The 27182-nt window shown below is 39.5% G+C and overlaps 3 protein-coding genes and 2 pseudogenes across 3 annotated transcripts; all 5 read right to left on the minus strand.

Annotated features, from left to right (window-relative positions):
* Positions 1-692: 692 nt before the first annotated feature.
* Positions 693-1924, minus strand: LOC136277779 (melanocyte-stimulating hormone receptor-like). Its single transcript, XM_066160471.1, has one exon. The coding sequence runs from the start codon at positions 1768-1770 to the stop codon at positions 877-879; it is 894 nt and encodes a 297-aa protein (XP_066016568.1). The 5' UTR covers positions 1771-1924; the 3' UTR covers positions 693-876.
* Positions 1925-2030: 106 nt separating this feature from the next.
* Positions 2031-26707, minus strand: LOC136277633 (uncharacterized; annotated as a pseudogene).
* Positions 7087-7995, minus strand: LOC136277800 (adenosine receptor A2b-like). The gene has a single exon (XM_066160499.1). The coding sequence runs from the start codon at positions 7993-7995 to the stop codon at positions 7087-7089; it is 909 nt and encodes a 302-aa protein (XP_066016596.1).
* On the minus strand, positions 18111-19027 carry LOC131797487 (melanocyte-stimulating hormone receptor-like; annotated as a pseudogene).
* Positions 24156-25387, minus strand: LOC136277894 (adenosine receptor A2b-like). Its single transcript, XM_066160710.1, has one exon. The coding sequence runs from the start codon at positions 25251-25253 to the stop codon at positions 24360-24362; it is 894 nt and encodes a 297-aa protein (XP_066016807.1). The 5' UTR covers positions 25254-25387; the 3' UTR covers positions 24156-24359.
* Positions 26708-27182: the final 475 nt, after the last annotated feature.

Raw genomic sequence — 27182 nt, forward strand, 5'->3', positions numbered from 1 at the left:
TTTCGGTGTTAGAGCTGTTTTCAGCTGCTGTATTGTTGTTGCGATGGCGAAACAACCTAATTAAAACGCCGGCCTTTGTTTCGCTCGCAAATTTTCAGCGTAGCCAAATGTTGCGACATACAAGGCTCGCATTTCATTAGCTATGTGTGAGTTCTTTGTTATTGACCAGTCAGAATGTCTGGCTTGTTACTTTCTTTGCACTGAATTAACCCTTTTCTGCATTAAATTACCGGAAAATTAAACTGCTTTTATCTTGACCAATCAGACCTGAGTAATTTTTTCGTGTGTATTGTTAAAACAGTTCATGCATTCAGTCGGCCATAAATGTTTAAAACTTACATATATTCAAATTTCTTTTAGAATTTTAATTTTCATCTGCCAGCATCAAGTATCAATTTTTCCTCTTAAATTTCCGACATCCAAATACAATGTATTTTCAAAGGGAAATAGGAAAAAATTAGCTAAGAGGTATTAACACTAAAAGAAACTGCTAAATAATCGATTTGATAAAGACAATGCAATACTATCTCAGGACATTTAATCCTACAGTTTATTTGTTCAAACAAAATTATTTAGTACTGAACATTAAAATAGGTTTTGGGAATTCTCACCGACACCTCTTCTATTCCTTTTGGCAAGAAATCTTGAAAGCGTTTTGGGTATAAACAAATGGCAAAAACTTGCCCGTCTATTATTGTCGCGATTTAAAGCCCAGATGCAGTAACCTGACTAAATTTACAACATTTTCCGATGTCTCCGATGATTCGATTGTTTTTGTTTGAATGTGGATGTTTCGCTCTATTGAGCCAGCTTAAATGCAGCTTGTCGCTGCACCAAGCAGCCAGAATTGTTTGACAAAAGTTGCTGTTTTTGAATTTAATCGGTGGTGGTGCATAACATATCTCTTGCCGTCTTCATAGCTGCAACCCGAAGTTGGCGAATACGCCAGCAAAACAGAATTGGATTCAGGGACGAGTTCATAAACACAACGGTAGACGAGATGGTCCATTCCGTTTTCCATGTGGAATAAGAAATTCCAAAAAGAAACAGAAAAATATACGCGGGGAAGTAACATGCAATCATGAAGATATAAAAAACGAACGTGTTCAAAGCACTTTGTTTTAATCGCATTTTTTCTGTGCGATTCTGAATGATGTGACTTTTTGTAGCTTGTTCTTGAAAGCGGATCTGCAATCGATGGCGTTGGACGATTTGATAAATTTTAATGTAACAAAGCGTGGATATTGCAAGACAAACACCGGTGAGTATCGCGAAAAGTAGGTGAAATCCAACGTTATCCCATAAGCGAAGTCCTGAAGAGATCAAGATATTCAACGATGCCGCAACTATAGAACAAATCACTCGGGAGTTAGTCACAAGAGTTGCATATCGCAAGTGATATTGCAGGGCGATAAAACGATCCATGCTAATGGCTGTTATGGTTGTGAGAGAAATACCACTCAAGGCGAATCCTATCATTGCAGAAACAGCGTTCAGAACATGGTTCTTCATAATGAGCTCATCTGCAATAAACAACGGTTGAGCGATAAGACCTACCAGTAAGTCTGTAATAGCAAGACTACCGAGCATGATCATTGACGGAGAACGAATTGACGGAGTCCTTATAATGGCGGCAAGAACCAACGTGTTGCCCAGTATTGATACAAGCATTAATGGTGCGTTCAAGGCACAGTTCACAACGACAAAAGGTTTGGCGTGAAAGTTGTGATTTCCTGATTCCCAGTTTGAGAAGTTAGTGTTATTTTCCATCCTAGGCCTCAAGTCATCTGTCTCTGCACAAACGTTATTTCAAAGTTGACACAGCAAATCAGCTCAGTTGGAAGGTGATTTAGTGTTAACAACCGAGTTGAAAACGTAAATTGACCACCGTAAAGAGAAAAAAACTGATGTTTCGAGCGTTAGCCCTTCGTCAGAGCGATTGGAAAAATTGTGGGATGTGTATAAGTTTATATGCAGAAAGTGGAGCTATGCTATTGGTGGGAGTATGGTGACGAGAAAACAAGAATAAATTATTTAAGTAAAAAGCACTCGTTGATGCCGTGGGTATTAAGGGTGCCGATTTGAAAGATAAATTTTTGTTCTAGTGTTTTGTGGCTTTCCGAACTTCCTTGATGTAAGGAAAGGCAGCGAACTGCCATATGTTGTTTAGAATGATTAGGGAGATTAAAGTGCCTAACGACTGGTTTGCGTCCTTGTTATTTCTTTCCACGTCGCGGTGTTCTCGGAATCGGTCAACTAGTCGTCTTCCTGTTTCACCAATCTATAACTTCTTGCAACAAGTGCAAGTTACGCAGTAAACGACAATGGCGGAGGTACACGTAAAGTGATCAGTGATCTTAATGGATCTCTTGGGTCCCGATATTTTCTCTTCGTTATGAATGAAAGGACAAGTTTTGCATTGTGAGCGACCGCGTTTGAAAGTTGAAAATCGGTCATTGGTTTGAAATGAACTTCTGACCAAAAAGTTGCCTATGTTTTTGTTACGTTTAAATGAAATTAGTGGGGGTAGCAAAAAGATAGTGCCAGTCTCTGAATCATTTTGCAGTAATTTAAAGTTTTAAAGAATGATAGATTTAACCGCGTGGTTGTGACGCTGAAATATGAGAGTGAATGGAATGTGGTCAGTGTTTTCCTTTTATCAGCCGTTTGCAGTGCTGACTGTCGATCAATTTTTTGGGCGCGGTGGTGGCCCGCTTGAACGACAGAAACAGGATAACCACGTTTATCGAAAAACTGGCACATTGCCTCTGATTTTTCGGAAAAATCGGAGTCATCACTACATAGACGACGAAGTCTGAGAAACTATGAAAAAGGGTATGGAGTTCTTAACGTGTGATGAATACAACAAGTAACTATGTGAATCTGTAGGATTGTGGTAACCACTAGTGCATAAACCGTTGCCTTCAATTGAAATTTTGATGTCTAGAAAAGCCAAAGAGGTGTCGGAAAATTCCTAGGTATATTTAAGAGCCGGGTGAAAGGAAGTGACGGTGGTTATAAATTGAGTGAGCTCTCTGGTAGAGGAGGTAGCGCCGATGCAGTCATCAATGTAAGGTGTCAGAAAGTTGCTGCAAATGTTCAGCCTTACAAAAGATGCCTCTTTTAATCTTAATTTGTGGAGTACACAACATCCCTTCAGTCATTTTCAGCATTGTAACTGGAAGGTTGCGAATACGCCAGCAAAACAGAATTTGATTCAGGGACGAGTTCATAAACACAATGATAGACGAGATGGTCTCGGTCCAGGCTATGTAAGAAATTCCAAAAACAAAGAGTAAAATATACGCGGGAAAGTAACAAGCAATCATGAAGATTTAAAAAAAACAAACATGCTCAAAGCGCTTTGTTTTAATCGCATTTTTGCAGTGCAATTTTGAATGCGACTTTATGTAGCTTGTTCTTGAGAGCCGATCTGCAATCGATGGCGTTGGACGATGTGATAAATTTTGATCTAACAAAGCGTGGATATCACATGACAAACACCGGTTAATGTTGCTGAAAGTAGATGAAATACAGCCTTATCCCATGTGATAAATTAACTGAACTCTATTTAATATTCAAGTAACACTACTGGAACAACACCGAACAAGTTGTGGAAAAAAAATAACAGCAAAAGTGGAAATAGCTGCGAAAACATTGACTTTGCAGGGTGTCAATATGACTGGCTAAACGACATCTGATCGTGTTTCGAAATTAGTAATAAATTAAATATTCCTGATTAACTTTAACAAGTCCCGAATAAAAGCTCAATTCTTATTAATTTTGATAAGTTCGAGTAAGTTGAACAGATTTCGCAATTTTTAATTAAACGATGAGAATCGCTCAATCTGCGTGCAGGAAATTCATTTTGTCGCGCAAATCAATCGTCTCAAATTATCTTTTCATACTTTCTGTTATAAGAGTAGGAAAAATTAAAAACCTTGCCCAAAATTATCGATTTAATAGGTCTGAATTAGTCACGTACATAGCTTTGCGAGTCCTAGTTTGAAAACATCTTGCCCAATAACCTTGGCGCAAACCCTTATATCCTAGTAATGGCCTAAGTTTCGAGACCCCCCGTCTCTCCCGGAAAGTCAAAAAGTCTTTTAGCCTGAAATTGGATTCATCGCCGTTGAAACAAAGCGAACAAGCGGGTTGGGCTGTATTTTGGACGTTTTCTATATCATTCCGATGAGACTGGGTAAACAAGTTTGCCTCATCTGTCTTTGACTGCTTACGCGAGGGTGATTTTTTTTTTCTTTCCTTTTCTTTTTCTCTTCTTTTTTTTTTCCTTTCAAGGAGGACTGCAAGCCAGATTTCCCACTGAGACATTCGTTTCTTTCCATAAAGTAACTAATAAATATATAAATGAAAAAAACTCAGAACAAATCCTCCATGTAAACATCAAAGTTTTCCAGCGCCAGTGAAGCACGATTTCGAGGGACTTCCTCAGTTTTCACATTTTAACACTTGATGTGTTTATTCAAGCTTATTAAAAATTTTCCTACTTTCTTTTTTTAACCGGTGCAGTGCGTTTTTCTAAGAGGTGATAAATATCAAAAGCTTTTGGACGCTTTTTCTACACAACATCTTTCTCAGTGTGTTCAAAACTGCAGTGCGTAGCTCTCGAATACGGCAACAATGCAAAAATGGGTTTACAGATGAATTCATGAATACTACAGTGGCTGAAAAGCTCCATAGCACTTTCCATTTCTGCCCAAATACTCCAGTCAATGTAATAAATAAAAAAATGGGAAATAGCACAGAATAAGAGCGATATAGAACAAGAATGTGTTCACAGCACTTCTCTTCAAACGCAGGATGTTTATTTCAACTTCTGAAGCCTTCTACAATATTTTGCTGGATGTGAATTTGTCTTTGGTGTTGACGAACGATGTAGTATATACCTACATACGAAACAGTGGATACCATGAAACAAATTACGACGATAAATCCAACAAATGTGCGATGTAAACGCTTATTCCAATAAAAAAGTGCCATGCTTGGGGAACTGAACAGCCAAATGATTGCAGCGGTACATATGATGGGGATTTGGTAACCACAGTAAAATATCGTAAATGATAATGAAGAGCGGAAAACGGTCCAGACTTATAGCTGTTATCGTCAAAAATGAAACACCACAAACAGAATGGCTTACGCTTGCCTCGAGGGCAAGTAAATTGGATTTTCTCGAGAGTTGCTGCCCGATGTAAAGTGGCTGTACAACCAGTCCAACGAGAAAGTCAGTAAGCGCGAGGCTGCACACCATGATCATTGAAGAAGACGAACAAATGGAGGGGGTTTTTGTAATAGAAAGTATTACCAAAGCGATACGAACACCAAAGGAACATTCAGTACACAGTTTATGATTACCAGTAATGTTTGAGAATTACCAGGTTCTTCACTGAAGGAATCATGATCTGCCGATCCGTTGTTATCTCTGCTGATGTTGCTTATCTTTCATCCATTATTTTAAAGCCACCCGCTCAAAGCCTTTTGTTCCACGTCTTCCAGATTGACAAAGACAGCAGAGACAGACGAACCCATAGCTGTAGTCTACATGTAGCCGTACCCTCCCCCCCTTAGGAGAAACGGAACGCTCACGTTTCACCTTTCGGGGGGGGGGGGGGTACGGCTATACCTGGGCTACCATAGCTTTTCCAAAAAACAGATAGTTGGCTCCGTTGTAAGCAAATTGCGTGGTTTTTAGGCAAAAAGACAGCGGATGAATTATATCCTCCACAGACAAAGAAGTGAATGGAACTACGTTTGAAGGCTTCCTCAAAACATTCGTTTAACTGCTGAGCTTATTCAAAGTCAAGCGTTACCAATCTGTCATGGGCAATGTAGTTCCTCTTTGGGAGTCTTTCTTACGTGGCTTTTCACATGATTACATCAATAATTCAAAGTGAAGAGACTAAATTGAGTGATTTAACAGCAAATTTAAGGCTTTTTGATGAACAAGACATTAAATACTGTACGCAGCCAAACTCGTCAGTGCAATATGAATTATTTTTGGGCTGTTCTACAGCCTGCGTTTGTTTGTTTATCTGTCGTCAAATTACGAACCAGAAGGCTCTTAAGTTTTCAAATTTGAATAGAGTGCTTTGTATCTACTAAAATTAGAAAAATGACTGATTTATCGATAGAATGAGCTTTCAAAGGCACGCTGAGATAAGAAAATGTTAGAATGAGTTGAGGGGGTGTGTTCTCGCATTTTCCAAAATTACTTGACTACGTTGCTCTCTATAATAAAAGACATGTCACTCTTTCCAATAATGGGCCATCGCATTTTATACTAAGATGGGCTGTCGCACTTTGTAACAACAGCTGTCGCACTGAGTAAGAAACTTGATACTGATATGGACAGACGCCAATGAAAGCTGTCATTGCTAACGATAATAGTATAGCACGAACAATAATAAAACTGATAATAATAATACTGACAAAAGGGCGACGAAACAAGAGGAAAGGAAGTCATTAAAGTTTGAAAATCGTGCTTTAGAGGTCATTGACGTTCTCGTTCTCGGCAACTCCTCTGTACTACTTAAACAGTTAATGGACTCAGTCGGCCATGAGTTTTTAATACTTATATATATTCACATTTCTTTTAGAATTTGAATTTTCATCTCTAAACATCAAGTCTCATGTTGTCCACCTAAATTTCTGAAATGCAAATACAATGTTTTTTCAAGGAAAATAGGAAAAAAATTAGCTATAAGGTATTAACACTAAACTTGAAACTGCTAAATAATCGATTTGATAAAGACAACGCAATACTAACTTAGGAAATTTAATTCTACAGTTTATTTGTTAATACAAAATTACTTAGTAATGGACATTACAATAGGCTTTGGGAACTCTCAAATCTTGAAAGCGTTTTGGGTATAAACAAAAGGCAAAAACTTGCCTGTCTATCATTCTCGCGATTTGAAGCCCAGATGCCGTAACCTGACTAATTTCACAACATTTTCCGATGTTCCCAGTTGATTCAGTTTTTTATATAGATTTGGATTCTTAGCACTATTGAGCCAGCTTAAACGCAGCTTGTCACTACACTTAGAAGCCAAAATTGTCTGACAAAAGTTAATGTTTTTGAAATAAATCAGTGGTGGTGCATAACATATATCTTGCCGTCTTCACAGCTGCAACCCGAAGATGGCGAATACGCCAGTAAAACAGAATTGGATTCAGGGACGAGTTCATGAACACAACGGTAGTCGAGATGGTCCATTCAGTTTTCCATGTGGAATAGGAAATTCCAAAAAGAAAGAGCAAAACATACGAGGGAAAGTAACATGCAATCATGGAGATATAAAAAACGAACGTGTTCAAAGCGCTTTGTTTTAATCGCATTTTTTCTATGCGATTCTGAATGATGTGGCGTTTTGTAGCTTGTTCTTGAGAGCGGATCTGCAATCTATGGCGTCGGACGATTTGATAAATTTTAATGTAACAAAGCGTGGATATGGCAAGGTAAACACCGGTAAATATCGCGGAAAGTAGGTGAAATAGAACGTTATCCCATAAGCGAAGTCCTGAATAGATCAAGATTATCAACCATACCGCTACTATAGAATAGATCACTCTGGAGTTAGTCACAAGAGTTGCATATCGCAAGTGATATTGCAGTGCAATAAAACGATCCATGCTAATAACTGTTATGGTTGTGAGAGAAATACCACATAAGGCGAATCCTATCATTGCAGAAAGAGTGTAAAGAACATGGTTCTTCGTAATGAGCTCATCTGCAATAAACAACGGCTGAGCGATAAGACCTACCAGAAGGTCTGTAGCAGCAAGACTACCGAGCATAATCATTGACGGAGAACGAATCGACGGAGTCCTTATAATGGCGGCAAGAATCAACGTGTTGCCCAGAATTGATACAAGCATTAATGGCGCATTCAAGGCACAGTTCACAACAACGAAAGGTTTGGCGTGAAAGTTGTGGCTTTCTGATCCGTGGTTTGAGAAGTTAGTGTTATTTTCCATTCTCAAGTCATCTGTCTAAGCACAAATGTTATTTCAAAATTGACACAGCAAAACTTCTAAGTTGGAAGCGCTCGCGTGCATTCACAATAAGGACGTACACGAATAAATTAAGACATACAGCGTCAATGGAATCGATTACACTTTAATTCCTTTGGGTCAACTTAAATTTGGTTAACGATTCGTTAACTTCGTGGTAAACAGATATCCCTTGTAATCTAATTTCAACTACATCAATTTTTGGTGTATTGTAAAGAGGGCTATTTTTGGACATCTAGTTAATACTTTGGTATGGAGTGATCTAAAGTGGTGTTTCTCTTCAGTGTCAGTGGTTAACGATTGGTTAACTTCGAGGTAAACTGATATCCCTTGTAATCTGATTTCAACTAAATCAATTTTTGGTGTATTGTAAAAAGGACAATTTTTGGACCTCTAGTTAATCCCTTAGTATGGAATGATCTAAAGAGGTGGTTCTCTTCAGTGTCAATGACTGGTTGTCTAATACATTTAGGAGGCTGTCTCTCTTATTTCCACCGGTCAATTTCGCGTCAAAAATAATTTTGCCTGAAACTCTGTCAAAAGAACTAAAGGAAAGAACTAAATTAGATTTGGTTTGATTCGAAATAATTTTCTAACTGCATTAGGAGCCATAATTATTTCCCAATCCGTAGGGACCGTCGCAACGTCTCGAAAATTGAAAAATAGGCATATTTTGTAACATTGTAAAATAATTGATATTCCTAGTTAAGCCACATAATTCATATCAGATTGCTTAAAAACCTTTCTAGTTTGCCAAGAAAGTTAGAATTTGCCCTCTCAATATATTTGAAAAGGCGAATTTTAGCATATTCTGACCACTAGAAATCGCCATCGGCCGATGGCCGTAGATAACCTTGATTTAGACGTTAAGTTTTGGGATTTGGGACCTGGTTGACGACTCTATCCTACACAGCCATCAATTTTAGACCTTTATAGGCAAAAATATGCAAAAACCCCTGTACGTTTTCAATTTTTCAAAAGTTATGACCGTTTGAATCAGCACATGTACGAGCATTCGCGATTTTTTCGCCTACACCAAAATCGAACCACTAGAGCAAATTTCGTCATAAATACAGTTTACCTTCGGCGCATCTTGGGTTTATGTGAGATTTCAGATATTCCTCGCTCCCCAAACTGGTGAACTTTATGATAACTCCAGCAAATAACTCCAAACTTAAGCGGTCGGCATCTATCGATACTCTTCTTTGACTCGTTGCGAACTAAACTCGAAAACTAAAGCCATATTTCGCGCTTAATGTCCTGTTGAAACTTTGGATTGCAGCCGCATTCACCTCAAGAATCAGACATAGAACTCCACTTGTAAGTCTATGTGTCGAAGGTTGGGTGCTAAAATTTGGAATTTAAAGCTGAACGATTGAACTATCGCGCATAACAGAGGTCCGCGTTAACCATTGCGGGTGAACCCGCTGGCCCATTATTTTTTCTGGAAGGCTTGCAAGTGTAGTATGGCATGCACGTGCTTTTTCGAAACCAGAGAGGCTTCATTCTGTAGTGAGTCTTCAGCGAGGTTGATAAAGCTTTCAGAATGTAGAGGTGATATCATATGATCTTCTACAAGCATGTCACTTAGGTCAGCTTAGAGGAACGGTACAAGAATATGAGCTTATCGTTAACAGGTCAGGGTTGCCACACGACCTTTCCCCTGATCAACTTGAAGAACTTTGGATCTGCGAAAAGCATAGAGGAAACATGGGTGAAAACTGACGACCACGTCGCACTTGCCAGTACCTGCTGCACAACGGCCGGGAAAAGCAGCTAAATACTAGAAATGCAGTTCATCTCGACATGTCAAGGGAAAATTAACACTATCTTTGCAGAACTCGTTCCAACAGGCTGCCGCAAGTATGATTTTTATGTAAATTCTAGCTTACCAACCAGGTATTGTCCTGAAATATGGGGCAGGGTTTGAATTAAGATAATATCTACACATATATTGAGGTGCGACAAATGTCAGAATTCAGTATTTTGGAATTTGATTAACATTGGGCCAAAGCCTGCACGCTAGTGAATATAAAACAAAACAACTGCTGTGATTTCGTCCCAAGATACGTACCGTGATACCACATGGAGGCCATGAGGCAGCTGATGCAACGTGATAAGTTAAATCACATTTCGACTTGTAACATTGCTCTGAAGCGAACTTCAAATCTACAAACTAAGTTTCCAACACCACAAAATTGTAACGTTGGTCAATTATGTATATGGCCGGGAAACACAGAAACTGCACCGAAAAATGCGTAACACATTAGGTTTTACTGCCCTACCTTATCTCTAACATCTACATGTTTACAAAAGCATTTTTTTTATGTCATACACGCAAGGCGAGATACTAGATAAATAAACTTGGAGAGTAATTTGACACCAATGTTTACGCCGATGCAAGATAACATTCCTTTTGTTTGTTTTTACACAAAGCCTTTTTGTGTTATTGATATAAAAACGAGGAGGCATCGATTTTCGCCTTTTTATCCCTAAATAGAGTCAGAGTTTAACAACCTCTGCAACACATGGCCAAAATGGGAATCATTTTCGAAAAAAGTGACAAATAGTGTTTTGGCTTTGTATTGGATGACCTAAAAAGAGAAAATGGTTGATTAATGTACCATACAATTGCACGCGGTGGTGCTGATAGTGAACAGAACGGAATTTTTTGCGCGTATTGCTGACGAACTCATTCTTCGTCAGCAACAAATTCTACTTTCGCAGCAATGCGCGCAAAGATTTCAGTGGGGACACACTACGCAGTCAATCACATGGTGGGAGGACTTAAATTTTTGTTTGATTTTCTCAACTCCTAGACTCGCCAAACGAATGGCAGCTTTAAATCTTGCAACAGTCACATCAACGCCTGCCGCGACGCCGCCTCGACCGAAAGCAAATGCCTTTACAGCTGATTGGACTCTGGGATGCAGATCTGAGACCAACAGCCAGAGCTCTGGAGACGACGAGGCAGCTGAAAGTACCAGCGAGTTAGCAATGTCAGCGTTTACAGATGCCATGGAGAAACCGAACCCAGTAGCAACCGGTGCTAGCCGCGTCAGTCCCTTGACCTTCCAGCTGAAAAGTACATGGGAGTAGGCAAAAGAACACGAGAAAGAGGTTTGCATTGACAAGGCTACTGAAACTTGTACTCTCGTTTGTGACATCATAGCGCCGAAGGCTGGACAACAGCTATTTCAGGCCTGTTTTACACCAGATAAAGGGACCAGCCACTTAGACCTTGCACCGTTGATGCAGGCCTACAGCAACGCCATGACGAGTACCTTGAAAACCCAAATTCTAAGCCTATATGCGTATCGATATCCAGTGAAGACACTTCAGAAAATCCACGAGCCATACTCAAATTTAAGCGAGTGGCAAATTAGACGCGTTAGAGCTCATGCAAGAGAGTGGGGTCCAGGTTCTTTGGTCGAAAAGTCCCCGTGTCATCGAGTTCGACTGCCACCAATAAAGCTTGACCATTTCTTAGACTTCGCGAACCGCCCGTACTTTTATCAAGACGTGTCATTTAGTACGAGGAAACTGAGGCTCAGCAGCGGCGAGAAGATCACAATGCCAAATGTCATTCGCAAAGTCACAAGGTCAACAATGGTCAAGCAGTACCTTCATTTTTTCGAAGAAGAACAGTTTGAATCACTAAGCCTTCAACCCTATTTCGCATCCTCGAGGTAAGGGAAGCCTCTCAATAGAAGTCCTATAGCGGCCTGGATAACACAGCAGCTGACGGGTCGGCGGGGTTCGCGCAACTCCTCCGAATAGTGGACGAGCTTGATCAGATTGGGCTCGCCAAGAACGTGGCAGGCGAACTGCGGAGAGCCCTCAGCGAGGGTAAGAGGTACCTCAAAGCCCAGTTTCAGAGCCACTCCCAGGAAGATGAGAGCGAATGTCCCGACCACTGTCGTAAGTTAGGTCTCAGCGATTCAAACGATCCAGATTTCCAGAAACAATGCTTACTTCAACATACGCTTCTCTGCCCTAAATGCGACGAGATTACTTCCGTTTTGCAGAAGATGCAACAGATTGTTAAGGATAACAAAACCTTAAGTTTTTACAGCGAAGACTAAAAAAGTGACTGGTTGTATGACATTCAGAAATCTTCGGAGGCTATCGTCCCGTGGAAAGCTCACATTATGAGATCCGTGAATCAGGAATGTGCAAAGCAAGATCTTATCGCAAAGCTTGACCAGACTTCATGTCTTCTTGTTATAGATTGGGCCATGAAATTTCTGCAGCTGCGCTATATAGAGAGAAGCAAAGTGACTGGTAAGGAAAAAGAGGGTTAAGTTGGCACATCACGTTATGTCTCGAAGCCAGTCTAACACGACGGAAGTCATCTCGTACGCTCACCTCTTTGATCAGTGTATTCAGGACTGGTATGTAGTTACGTCAATTCTCGAAGACCTTCTAAAGCAGCTGAAAGTCAAGAATCCTTTGCTGCAGAAAGTCCATTTGAGGTCAAATGAAACCGGTTGCTATCACAACCGCTCCCTAGTAACCGCTGTGAGAGATTTCGCAAAAGGAGTTGGGGTTGAAGTTCATAGTTATCACTACTCGGAGCCGAAATCTGGTGAAGACATTTGCTATCGTATCCTCTGTTCAATGAAGTCCTCTATTCCTGCTTACTGCAACGAAGGGCACGATGTTCTAACTGCCGTGGACATGAGAGATGCATTGACGCAACGCCCATTGAAGGGAACAACAGCTACAGTGAGCATAGTCGACGAATCAAAGAGCACTTATGTATAAATAAGATTGAGCATTTTAGTAGCTTCCGGAACTTCGAATATGGAGATACTAGACTGAGAGTTTGGAAATGTTATGGCATCTGTGAAGGGAAGTACATTCCATATGACGTAATTTATATCAAGCACCAAGGTCAAACGTCCCTTCAAACCATAGAATCTCAAGGGTTTTATGATCCTCCTGAAAATGTGTGGTCAAGCGTCGTTCAAAGGGCAGGAAGGAAACAGAGAGTACAACGCCATTGTTTCAATGCTCTGTGCTTGGATGTGTTGAAGTGTTCGAAACGTTTTCGCAGCTAGAGCTGCACCTGGACGTTGGAAAGCATACAGTCAGCAGATTAAGCCAGTATGATGCAATCTAAAGGGACTGGGCCCTTTAAAAGTTCTCGTCGATAGATACCGCTGGTATCGAGTGCTTGAGCTGTTCGTTAGATTCCAATACGCCACTCACTTCTCCCAGGGATACATCGCCCCACTCGTCTCTACGAACCGGGTGGGCCGTAAGCAAACCAAGAGGCAGCGTTAGATTTTCAGAGAAGGTAAAAGAATTCCTAACGGCACGGTTTACACTTGTAGAAAGAACTGGGCGAAAGGCAGACCCCGCCCAAGTTGCAGTGGGCATGCGAAATGCGAATAATGAATCAAATGCACGTTTGTTCATTAGAGAACAGTGGCTGACAAAGAGCCAAGTTCAGAGATTTTTCTCCCGGCTAGCAGCAATGCGACGAAAAGATCGTGATGTGATTGGGATATCGCTGGATGAGGAGGAAGATGTCCAATGCGTCCAGGAAAATTCCAAGACAAGATCTGGTAGACAAAGTTAACGAAGAGATCAACGTCTCACATCCAATCTTCTACGACACATATGACCTCTGTGAACGTTACCACAGTAACACGCTTCAGAAATTCAATTTGGTTTTGTTGAGAGCCATCTACAGTCATTTTGAGATCCCTGTAAAATTGAGAGACAAAAAAAAGATCCTCTTAGACAAACTGTCGGACGTGATTAGTGATTGTCGATCGACAACCAGAAGATTTGCCACTGGCCGATTTTGGCCGTTTACCTGAAAGACTTCTTCTGTCGGTAAGGACAAAGTCAATAAATGAGAATTTTTCGAGTCGAAAATTACGACCATTGTTGTTTTTGTAATCATGATTCAACGCATTTTTCCATCTTAAGAGTCAGCGCCAACGCACTCTACGATTGTTATTTGAGGATTGTCGATTCATTTATTTTCATTAATTAATGAAGTCGGCTTTTCTTCCAAGTGAAGGGCTATTGTGTTTATATGATAAACAAAATAATTCATGGTTGCTTGTAGATATGGAATTTCTCTTCTCGTGTTCAACTCGACATCTCACTCGTTCGCTGCGCTCACTCGTGAGCTATCGAGTTAAACACTCGAAGAGAAATTCCATATCTACGCGCACCTATGTATTATTCTCTACAACAACGGTAAAAGTGGAAATAGCAGCGAAAACATTGAATACGACTGGCCAAACGATATCTGATCATGTTTCGAAATCAGTAATAAATGAACTATTCCTGATTAACTTTAACAAAATCCACGAAGTAGAGTTCAATTCTTATTGAATTTTGATAAGCTCGATTACGTTAAACAGATTTCGTAATTTTTAAACAATGAGAATCGCTCGACCTGCGTGCAGGAAATTCATTTTGTCAAGCAAATCAATCGTCTCAAATTATCTTTCCATACTTTCTGTTTTAAGGGTAGGAAAAATTGAATACCTTACCCAGAATTATCAATTTAATTAGTCTGAATTAGTCACGTACATGGCTTCGCGACCCCTAATTTTCGGTCCATCTTGCCGTCTGAGATGGGTAGTTCTTGCCCAATAACCTTGGCACAAAGTCTCATATCCTTGTAATAGCCCAATAGGAAAGTCAAAAAGTCTTTAAGCCTGAAATTGGATGAATCGCCGTTGAACCAAAGCAAAAGAGCGGGTCTTGGGCTGTGTTTAGGACGTTTGCTCTACCATTCTGATGAGACCGGATGAACAAGTCTGCCTCATCTGTCTTTGACTGCTGACGCAAGGGTGGTTCTCTGTTTCTCTTTTCTTTCCTTTTCGTTTTTTCGTTTTTTTTTTTCTTTTTCTTTCAAGGAGGACTGCAAGCCAGCTTTCCCACAGAGATATTCTTACTCTCCATAAAGTAACTAATAAATAGATAAATGACAAAACACTCAGAACAGATCCTTCATGTAAACATCAAAGTTTTCCAGCGCTAGTGACGCACGATTTTGAGGAAATTTCTCAATTTTCACATTTCAACAGTTGATGCGTTTGTGAAAGCTTATTAAAATTTCCCTCCTTTCCTTTTTTAACCTGTGCAGTGCCTTTTCCTCAAAGGCGATGAATATCAAAAGCTCTTTTAGACGCTTTTTCTACACAGCATCTCTCTCAGTGTTTTCAAAACTGCAGTGCGTAGCTCTCGAATACAGCAACAATACAAAAATGGGTTTACAGATGAATTCATGAATACCACAGTGGCGGAAAAGCTCCATTGCACCTCCCATTTCTGCTTAAAAACTCCAGTCAATGTAATAAATACAAAAAATGGGAAATAGCACAGAATTAGAGCGATATAGAACAAGAATGTGTTCACAGCACTTCTCTTCAAACGCACGATGTTATTTCTACTTCTGAAGCCTCTACCATATTTTGCTGGATGTGAATTTGTCTCTGGTGTTTGCGAACGATGCGGTATATACCTACAAACGAAAAGGTGGATACCATAAAAAAAATTACGACCATAAATCCCACAAATAAGCGATGTAAACGCTTATTCCAAAAATAAAGTCCCATGCTTGGGAAACTAAACAGCCAAATGATTGCAGCGATACATATGATGTGGTAATACGATTTGGTAACCAAAGTAAAGTATCGTAAATGATAATGAAGAGCGAGAAAACGGTCCAGACTTATAGCTGTTATCGTCAAAAATGAAGCACCACAGACAGAATAGCCTATGCTTGCCTCGAGGAGAAGTAAAATTGATTTTCCCGAGAGTTGCTGCCCGATGTAAAGTGGCTGCACAACCAGTCCAACGAGAAAGTCAGAAAGTGCTAAGCTGCACATCATGATCATTGAAGAAGAGCGAATGGAAGGGGTTTTTGTCATAGCAAGTATTACCAAAGCGTTTCCAAAAATGGATACGAGCATCAAAGAAACATTCAGAACACAGTTTATGATTACCATTGATATTTCAGAATTACCAGGTTCTTCACTGAAGGAATCACGATCTCCTGATCCGTTGTTTTCTCTACTGATGTCGCTCATCTTTAATCCACTATTTTAAAGCCCTTTGTTCCACGTCTTCCAGAAGCATATTGACAAAGACAGCAGAGACAGGCGAACCCATAGCTGTAGTCTACGTGTTGCCGTACCCTCTTCCCTAAAGTCAAACGGAACGCTCGCCTCCTTTTCACTTTAGAGAGGCAGGGTGCGGCTACGCGCAGGCTACCATAGCTGTACTAAAAACCTGTTGATAGTAGGTGCAATTGTATGCAAATTGCGCGGTTTTGAGACTAAAAGACAGTGATGAATTATATCCTCCACAAGCAAAGACGTGAACTAAGGTACGTTCGACGGCCTCCTCAAAACATTCGTTTAACTGCTGAGCTTATTCAACGTCAAGTGTTTCCAATCTGTCATGTGCAATGTAGTTCCTCTATGGGAGTCTTTCTTACGTAGCTTTTCATCGACGATATGATTACATCAACAACTTACAATTAAGTGATGAGACTTAATTGAGTGATTTTGATGAACAAGACATTGAATGCTATACGAAGCTAAACCGGTCAGTGCAATATGAATTATTTTTGGGCCATTCTACAGCCTGCATTTGTTTGTTTATCTGTTGTCAAATTATTAACCAAAAGGGCTCTTAAGTTTCAAATTTGAATAAAGTGCTTTACATCGACAAAAATTAGGAAAATTACTGATTTATCGATAGAATGAGCTTTCGAAGGCATGCTGAGATAAGAGTTGTTAGAATGAGTTGAAGGGGTGTGTTCTTGAATTTTTTTAAAGTACTTGACTACGTTGCACTCTATGATAAAAGAGATGTCGCCATGGGCCATCGCATAATATAAGAAGATGGGCTGTCGTACTTTGTAGCATTAGTTGTCGCACTGTGTAAGAAACTTGATATTGATATGGAAAGACGTCAATGAAAGCTGTCATTGCTAACGATAATGATAATAGTATCAGTATCAAAAATAATAACACTAATAACAATAATACTATCAAAAGCGCGACAAAACGAGAGGAAAGGAAGTCATTAAAGTTTGAAAATCGTGCTTTAGAAGTCATTAACGTTCTCGTGAGAGACAGATGTTATACCGCAAGTGCAGGGTTTAAATTTTAAAATACTGTCATCGCAAGAATGAGGAGACAAATTACTTTAATATAATAATATTAATAATAATAATAATATAATATAATAGTATATAATATATAATATATATTATATAGTATACTCTCTCATAGTTATAAACAGGTGCCTGCAAGTTCAGTGGGAAACCTAATAGTCCTGTTGATCAGACAAGGTTTGGTGCTACTCTGGCATCAAACCATGTCTGATTGTCCACCTGGTTGCTGTGTGAACTTTAATATAGTCCTGTTGATATTTAATTTCTACAAGTATACCATGTCATAACTTATGACAATTAATTGTGAAAATTAATGACCGGCAGCTCCAATACACAACTTAGACAGTTAATGGACTCAGATAGACATGAATTTTCAATACCTAGGTATATTCAAATTTATTTTAAAATTTGAATTTTCATCTGTCAGCGTCAAGTCTCAATTTTCCCTCCTAAAGTTGCAACATGCAAATGCAATATGTTTTCAAAGGGAAATAGGAAAAAATTAGCTAAGAGGTATTAACACTAAAAGAAACTGCTAAATAATCGATTTGATTAGGACAACGCAATACCAATTTAGGACATTTAATCCTACAGTTTAGTTGTTTACGAAAAATTATTTAGTACTACACATTAAAATAGGCTTTAGGAATTCTCAACGACACCTCTTCTATTCCTTTTGGCAAGAAATCTTGAAAGCGTTTTGGGTATAAACAGAATGCAAACACTTGCCCGTCTATTATTGTCGCGATTTAAAGCACAGATGCCGTAACCTGAATAATTTTACAACATTTTCCGATGTCCTCGATCGATTCAATTGTTTTTGTTTAAATGTGGATTCTTGGTGCTACTGAACCAGCTTAAATGTAGCTTGTCACTGCACTTAGAAGCCAGAATTGCCTGAAAAAGATTACTGTTTTTGAATTTAATCAGTGGTGGTGCATAACATATCTCTTGCCGTCTTCACAGCTGCAATCCGAAGTTGGCGAATACGCCAGCAAAACAGAACTGGATTCAAGGACGAGTTCATAAACACAACGGTAGACGAGATGGTCCATTCCATTTTCCATGTGGAATAAGAAATTCCAAAAAGAAACAGAAAAATATAGGCGGGAAAGTAACATACAACTAAGAAGATATACAAAACGAACGTGTTCAAAGCGCTTTGTTTTAATCGCATTTTTTCTGTGCAATTCTGAATGATGTGACTTTTTGTAGCTTGTTCTTGAGAGCGGATTTGCAATCGATGGCGTTGGACGATTTGATAAATTTTAATATAACAAAACGTGGATATTACATGACAAACACCGGGTTAGACAAAAGACAAACACCGATGAGTATCGCGGAAAGTAGGTGAAATACAACCTTATCCCATAAGCGAAGTCCTGAATAGATCACGATAATCAACCATACCGCTACTATAGAATAGATCACTCGAGAATAAGTCACAAGAGTTGCATATCGCAAGTGATACTGCAGTGCAATAAAACGATCCACGCTAATGGCTGTTATCGTTGTTAGAGAAATACCACATAAGGCGAATTCTATCACTGAAGAAAGAACGCGCAGAACATGGACTTTCGTGATGAGCTCATCTACGATAAACAACGGCTGAGCGATAAGACCTACCAGGAGATCTGCAACTGCAAGACTACCGAGCATGATCATTGACGGAGAACGAATCGACGGAGTCCTCATAATGGCAGCAAGAACCAACGCGTTGCCCAGTATTGATACAAGCATTAATGGCGCATTCAAGGCACAGTTCACAATGACGAAAGGTTTGGCGAGAAAGTTGTGATTTCCTGATCCTTGGTTTGAGAAGTTGGTGTTATTTTCCATCCTTAAGTCATCTGTCTTTGCACAAATATTATTTCAAAATTGACACAACAAACCTGCTAAGTTGGAAGCGTTCGCGTGCATTCAAAATAAGGACGTACGCGGATAAATTAAGACTTGCAGCGTCAATGGAATCGATTACGCTTTAATTCCTTCGGGTTAACTTACATTTAGTTAACGATTAACTTCGGGATAAAAGGATTTCCCTTGTAATCGGGCGGTGTGCGCACTCCGATTGCATTGCATTGTGGTAGCTTCATTTTCAATATGGCGGTGAAAACAACAGAAATGGGCAAACTTTGACTGAACATTCCTTAAAAGTTAGGCCGTTCCTTTTTCCTTTCACCATAGGTAAATTTACTTTGATTTATTTTGAATGTGTAAAAGCATTTTTGTACGTATTTGTCGCGTATTCTATGGTTCTCAAGGACAAACGCAAGCACTGTTTTTTAGTATGTAATTTGAGACCGGTTTTCAAGAAGGTCAAATTTGATGTACGTCTTAGTTTGGAGCCTTTCAAAGATTTGGATGGCCGCTTTGATCCTTCTTCAACAGCTCTGATCAAACGCTCTCAAACGCTCTCCAACGATACATGTGTTTCTCGGATGTTAAGTGCTAGTGTTTGAGACCGATTATGGATGAGGAAAGGTCTATTGTTGTGTTACACACTTTACAATTGTATACTCAATTGCGTTGTAAATCTACTTTCCCAAGTAAAGGCAAATTAACTGATCGCGAGTGTTGTATAGTAAATCTACTATGTTCATCAATAAATGAAGGACAATTGAATTATGGCAATGAAAGGAGTCACTTGACCAATGAATAACTCTACAATGCAGACGGCGACAAGCTTGGTAAGCCGGAAAGCAAAAGGCAGTCGATCGTTAAAAGGTGTTGATAGGCTTGTGCGACTCCTGCCATTCGCTTGCGCTTTTAAATCTTCTGACCTGAAAGAGCAGCTGTTATTTGGATATCTTTTAATGACTTTCGTTTGCGATGTGATAATGAGGGTTAGTTTTAAGGTGTTAGTTCCCCATATGTATGTTCTTGGTTTGGCAAAGCCAGATGAGATTGTGTTACAAAGCGTAATATTTTAGATAGATAGATACCTTTATTTAACGTGGTCAAATGTTCTTAGCTAATTAGCTACTTTACAGACATGCCACGAAAATTAAATAAATAAACTAGAAATAATAATAGAAGGAGAAGATTTCTCACAAAAACCTATATTTAACAAATAGAGAAGCCTTGACTGTGCTCTGTTCTGTTATAAAGCAGGCAGGAAGCGGCTAGAGCACGAAAGAAGTGTAGGGAGAAACACGAGACGTAGTCGAGTGTTTCTCCCCACTTCTTGAGTGCTCTAGCCGCTTCCCAAGTGCTTTATAACAGAACAGAGCACAGTCAAGGCTTCTCTATTTGTTTTATAATAAAGAATCCGTCAAATTCCCGAAGCATTACTTTCAATTTTCAAAACAAACTTTATTTCCAAAGCAAACAACAATGTCGTCAGCATGCTCTATACTCTCATAGAGCACGCCACAATAAGCCAATCAGAATCCCTGTTAGAATGGTTCAAATAATCTGATTGGCTCTACATGACAAAAGCTGTCAAAAGTGTCAAACCATCAAAGTTCAAAAACCATCAAAGTTCAAAAACCATCAAAGTTCACAATCTGCAATAGTTTACAAACTAAAATAGTTCGGCAGGTCGATTTTAACGCTTTTGCCTGAAGTTTTTAATACAGAATCTTCAAGTGAAATGTTCAGTGAACTTCAGCCGAATTATGGCACATAAAAAACACGCAAGTTTTTTCACATGACAAGGTAGAAAACAAACTCTTCAAGGCGAGTGTTTTTTAAATGAACGACAGCCGAATTCACCGGAACATGAAGATCGCTCGGGATGACAACGCCGCAAAACTCGGCTGCAGTGACTGAAGTGACTTTCTACTCAACGTATCGGAAAGGATATCAGAGCGAGCTCTTATTTTTTCACTCGAAGGCCGGCCGATGTAGTTTCTGAGGCTTGCTTTACTGTAATGACCGGAGATCGCCATGCTAAGCGAGCCGTGATGGACTTCAGCATGATCATATTTGCTCAGACACCCTCATGATTAGTATGAATTTTAACAGATATGTCAGTTTGATTATATTTTTCATAATTTCTGTTTTGTTCTGTTTTGTTTTTGAACTCTGAACTTTATATACTATACGAGTGTTAGCTGTGTTTGATTTTTATTACCTTTCGTAAGCTTGCAATCTAACTGAACGTGAAAATCTTTAAAACTCGGAATGTCTATTTTGTTTTTCCTTTGAGGATTTTCGTATCTCCTCACGTTTTAATAATGTAAATTACGGCGCCTGATATGTTTACAAACCTTTGTTTGGTTCTTCTGTTGCTACTTGCCGGCTCGCTTGTTCCGAAATTTCACTTTCAATTATCGGAAAAAAGCTAAAAAGAAGTCCCGGAAAAGCTCGAACTTAGTACAATTTGGCAGATGGCGTGACAGCTTTGGCTCAGCTCTATGCTCTATACTCTCATAGAGCACGCTCTTTCAACCAATGACAGCGTGCGTTATATCCGAACTTTATTATAAAAAAATTTATTTATACAATTAAAAAATTATCAAATAAGAGTAGATCACGATTAAAATGTAAAATTTGAGAAAAACAACATAGACATCAAGTTCTTAAATGTTCCGATTTTATCAGCGCCGCGAAAACGATCCGGAAGAGTGTTCCAAATCTTAGCTGCAGTATAACGCCATGATTTAAGACCATAGGAGATTTATTTACTTTGGGTAGCTCGAGGATGTGTTTTCCTCTAAGATTGTAATTAGTTGATCGTTCCTGCAATAGCTCCTATTCCTCTAGGGACTTTATACCCATGGATAGCTTTGTAGACACCGGTGGCCATTTTAACAATTCTTTGGTTAAATGGAGACAACAGGTTTAGTTGTTTTAGCAACGTCTCGTACGTGGTTGACTTGTCACGGGTCACAAAGCGAAGGGCTTGTTTATTGATTTTTTCGAGTTTGCCGGAAACTCTTTTACCACAGTGATGCCACGACTCTGAGCAGTAATTGAAACGCGGTGCAATGAAAGCAGGATATAGATCTATCCTCAGTTCAAAAGGCAATATTTTCTTCAAACAATTGAGAACAGTAACTTGTTGACTTACGACAGATTTTACGAATCTGTCCCTCAAACTTAAGCTTGTTATCGATAGTGACGCCAAGGAGTTGCCTCGAGGAGAAGTAAAATTGATTTTCTCGAGAGTTGCTGCCCGATGTAAAGTGGCTGTACAACCAGTCCAACGAGAAAGTCAGAAAGTGGTAGGCTGCACATCATGATCATTGAAGAAGAGCGAATGGAAGGGGTTTTTGTCATAGCAAGTATTACCAAAGCGTTTCCAAAAATGGATACGAGCATCAAAGAAACATTCAGAACACAGTTTATGATTACCATTGATATTTCAGAATTACCAGGTTCTTCACTGAAGGAATCACGATCTCCTGATCCGTTGTTTTCTCTACTGATGTCGCTCATCTTTAATCCACGATTTTAAAGCCACTATTTTAAAGCCCTTTGTTCCACGTCTTCCAGAAGCATATTGACAAAGACAGCAGAGACAGGCGAACCCATAGCTGTAGTCTACGTGTAGCCGTACCCTCTTCCCTAAAGTGAAACGGAACGCTCGCCTCCGTTTCACCTTAGGGTGGGCCGGTGCGGCTACACGTAGGCTACCATAGCTATACCAAAAACCTGTTGCCGTGCCGTTGTATGCAAATTGTGTGGTTTTGAGGCAAAAAGACAGCGGATGAATTATATCCTCCACAGGCAAAGAAGTGGGCGGAACTACGGTCGACTGCCTCCTCGAAACATTGGTTTAACTGCTGAGCTTCTTCAACGTTAAGTGTTACCAATCTGTCATGTCCAATGTAGTTCCTCGATGGGAGTCTTTCTTACGTGGCTTTTCATCGACGATATGATTACATCAATAATTTATTATTATTGAAGAAACTAAATTGAGTGATTTAACAGCAAATTTCAGGCTTTTTGATGAACAAGACATTGAATAGTATACGAAGCTAGATCCGTCAGTGCAATATAAATTATTTTTGGGCCATTCTACAGCCTGCATTTGGCTCTTAAGTTTTCAAATTTGAATAGTGTGCTTTGCACCTACAAAAATTGACTGATTTATCGATAGAATGAGCTTTCAAAGGTACTCTGAGATAAAAAGTTGTTAGAATGAGTTGAACGGGTGTGTTCTCGCATTTTTTTAAAAATTACTTGACTACGTTGCACATTATAATAAAAGAGATTTCGCTCTTTGCAATAATAGGCCATCGCATCTTATAATAAGATGGGCTTTCGCACTTTGTAACGACAGCTCTCGCACTAAGTAAGAAACTTGATATCAATATGGACAGAGGCAATGACAGCTGTCATTGCGAACGATAATGATTTTAGTATTAGCATAAACAATAATAAAACTGTTAACAATAATACTAACAAAAGCGCGATAAAACAAGACGAAAGGAAGTCACTTAGAGGTCAGTAACATTCTCGTGGTTATACCGCACGTGCAGGGTTTAAACTTTAAAATACCTTCATCACAAGAATGAGGAGACAAAGTTCTCCAATATTGCCATATCCCTCTCATAGTAATGACAGGTGCCTGCGAGTTCGGTGGGAAACCCAATACTACTGTTGATATACAATTTCTACATGTATACCATGTCATAACCTATCAAATTAACGATCGGCAGCTCCATTCTACTATTTAAACAGTTAATGCACTCAGTCGGCTAAGAATTTTTAATACTTACGTATATTCAAATTTCTTTTAGAAATTGAATTTTCATCTGTAGCATCAAGTCTCAATATCTCCTCCTAAATTTCCTACAGGCAGATGCAATGTATTTTCAAAGGGAAAAGGCAAAAAAATAGCTGAGAGGTGTTAACAGTAAAAGAAACTGCTAAATAATCGATTTGATAGAGACAACGCAATACCAACTTAGGAAATTTGATTTTACAGTTTATTGGTTTATACAAAATTATTTAGTACCGCACATTAAAATAGGCTTTGGGAATTCTCAACGGGACCTCTTCTATTCCTTTTGGCGAGAAATTTTGAAAGCGTTTTGGGTATAAACGAAAGGCAAAAACTTTCCCGTCTATTATTCTCACTAATTTTACAATATCTTCCGATGTCCCCGATCGATTCAATTTTGTTTGTTCTTGGTGCTGCTGAGCTAGCTAATTAAAATGCAGCTTATCGCTGCACTAAGAAGCCAGAATTGTCTGACAAAAGTTACTGTTTTTGAATTTAATCAGTGGTGGTGCATAACATATATCTTGCCGTCTTCACAGCTGCAACCCGAAGCTGGCGGATACGCCAGCAAAACAGAACTGGATTTAGGGACGAGTTCATAAACACAACGGTAGTCGAGATGGTCCATTCCGTTTTCCATGTGGAATAAGAAATTCCAAAAAGGAAGAGCAAAATATACGAGGGAGAGTAACATGCAATCATAAAGATATAAAAAACGAACGTGTTCAAAGCGCTTTGTTTTAATCGCATTTTTTCAGTGCGATTCTGAATTACGTGACTTTTTGTAGCTTGTTCTTGAGAGCGGATCTGCACTCGATGGCGTTGGACGATTTGATAAATTTTAATGTAACAAAGCGTGGATATTACAAGACAAACACCGGTGAGTATCGCGAAAAGTAGGTGAAATCCAACGTTATCCCATAAGCGAAGTCCTGAACAGATCAAGATAATCAACGACGCCGCAACTATAGAACAGATTACTCGGGAGTTAGTCACAAGAGTTGCATATCGCAAGTGATACTGCAGTGCAATAAAACGATCTATGCTAATGGCTGTTATGGTTGCGAGAGAAATACCACATAAGGCGAATCCTATCATTGAAGAAAGAGCGTTTAGAACATGATTCTCCATAATGAGCTCATCTGCAATAAACAACGGCTGAGCGATAAGGCCTACAAGGAAGTCTGTAGTAGCAAGACTACCGAGCATGATCATTGACGGAGAACGAATCGACGGAGTCCTTACAATGGCGGCAAGAACCAACGTGTTGCCCAGAGTTGATACAAGCATGAATGGCGCATTCAAGGCACAGTTCACAACGACAAAAGGTTTGGCGTGAAAGTTGTGATTTCCTGATTCGCGGTTTGAGAAGTTAGTGTTATTTTCCATCTTCAAGTCATCTGTCTCTGCACAAATGTTATTTCAAAGTTGACACAGCAAACCAGCTAAGTTAGAAGTGATTTAGTGTTAACAACTGAGTTGAAAACGTAAATTGACCACCGTAAAGGGTAAAAAGCTGACGTTTCGAGGGTTAGCTCTTCGTCAGAGCGATTGGAGGAATTGTGGGTTGTGTGTGGGTTTATATGCAGAAAGTGGAGCTACGCTATTGGTGGGAGTATGGTGACGAGGAAACAAGAATAAATTAATTGAATGCAAAAAGGGTTGGTACAGACGCACCATAACTTATTGCAGTACGTGCAAGTTATGCAGTAAATGACAATGGCGGAGGTACACGTAAAGTGATCAGTGATCTTAATGGATCTCTTGGGTCCCGATATTTTCTCTTCGTTATGAATGAAAGACCAAGTTGTGCATTGTGAGCGAGCGCATTTGAAAGTTCCAGATTGGTCATTGGTTTGAAATGAACTTCTAACCAAAAAGTTGCCCATGTTTTTGTTACGTTTGAATGAAATTAGTGGGGGTTGCAAAAAGACAGTGCCCGTCTCTTATCGTTTTGCAATAATTTAAAGTTTTTAAGAATGATAGATTTAACTGCCTGGTTGTGAGGGTGAAATGTGAGAGTGAATAGAATGCGGTCAGTGTTTTCCTTTTATCAGCCGTTTGTAGTGCCGACTGTCGATCAATTTGTTGGGCGTGGTGGTAGCCCGCTTGAACGACAGAAACAGGAAAACCACGTTTATCGAAAAACAGGCATATTGCCTCTGATTTTCCTCAAAATCAGAGTCGTCACTACATAAACGACGAAGTCTGAGAAACTGTGGAAAAGGTTTGGAGTTCTTGACGTGTGATGGATGCGAAGATGAACACAACAAGCAACAATGTGAAACTGTAGGTTTGTAGTAAACACTAGTGCATAAACCTTTGGCTTCAATTAAAATTTTGATGTCTGGAAAAGCCAAAGAAGAGTCGGAAATTTCCCAGGTATATTTAAGAGCCGGGTGAAAGGAATTGACAGTGGTTATAAATTGAGTGAGCTCCTCTCTGGTAGAGGAGATAGCGCCGATGTAGTCGTCAATGTAGCGGCCTTAGAGTTCAGGTTTTGGGCCGTGGTATTGACTAAAAAATTGATGTTCTGTAAAAAACCCTACGAAAAGATTGGCGTAGCTGGGTCTCATTTTAGTGCCCATGGCCACGCTATTAGTTTGTTTGTAGTAGTTACCATCGAATGAAAAGCGATTGAGTGTAAGTACAAGTTCGGCTAAACGGAGTAGTGTTTCAGGGCTTGGTTGCATAACAGTATGATGATCGAAAATATATTTGAGAGCCCGGAGACCTTCGCCATTGGGAATGACGGTATAAAGAGATGTAAAGTCACGAAAAATTTCAAGTGCGTGTTGGATGTCCTTAAAGTAAGATGGTAAAGTTTTGACGGGAGGTGCCATAATTTTGTCTAAATAGCTGGAAACAAGTTCGGTGGGACAACTGCAGGCAGAAAAAATGGGTCGACCTGGGTTGTTAGGTTTGTGGATTTTAGGTAAAAAGTAAATACACAAAGGTCTAGGAGTGGTCATCTCAGGTTTATCAATAAAGGGCAAAATTACTGAGCGCTGATTGGTTGAGAGAGAGGGCATTTTTTTCTTAATCGAGGGCATTTTTAGTAATCAAGAGAGGGCATGATTACCTGTTAATGATTGGCTAATCCGTTGCATTGCTAATCCGTTGCTTCCCAGATAAAAATAGACTGCGCGCGTGATTTTCCTTCGTATAAATTTTGCCCTTCATTGATAAACAAGTAATCCCATGAGACCTCGTACTATCAAGGATTAATTGCACTTGAGTTTTCAAAATTTTCCAAATTGCCCTCGTCGCATCGCGACTCGGGCAATTTTGGAAAATTTTGAAAACTCTCGTGCAATT

This window comes from Pocillopora verrucosa, chromosome 13 (assembly GCF_036669915.1).
Source record: "Pocillopora verrucosa isolate sample1 chromosome 13, ASM3666991v2, whole genome shotgun sequence".
In the NCBI taxonomy this organism is placed as follows: Eukaryota; Metazoa; Cnidaria; class Anthozoa; order Scleractinia; family Pocilloporidae; genus Pocillopora; species Pocillopora verrucosa.

Coding starts and splice junctions, on each gene's coding strand:
- LOC136277779 (XM_066160471.1), bottom strand. CDS start 1,770: ATGGAAAATAACACTAACTTCTCAAACTGGGAATCAGGAAATCACAAC.
- LOC136277800 (XM_066160499.1), bottom strand. CDS start 7,995: ATGGAAAATAACACTAACTTCTCAAACCACGGATCAGAAAGCCACAAC.
- LOC136277894 (XM_066160710.1), bottom strand. CDS start 25,253: ATGGAAAATAACACTAACTTCTCAAACCGCGAATCAGGAAATCACAAC.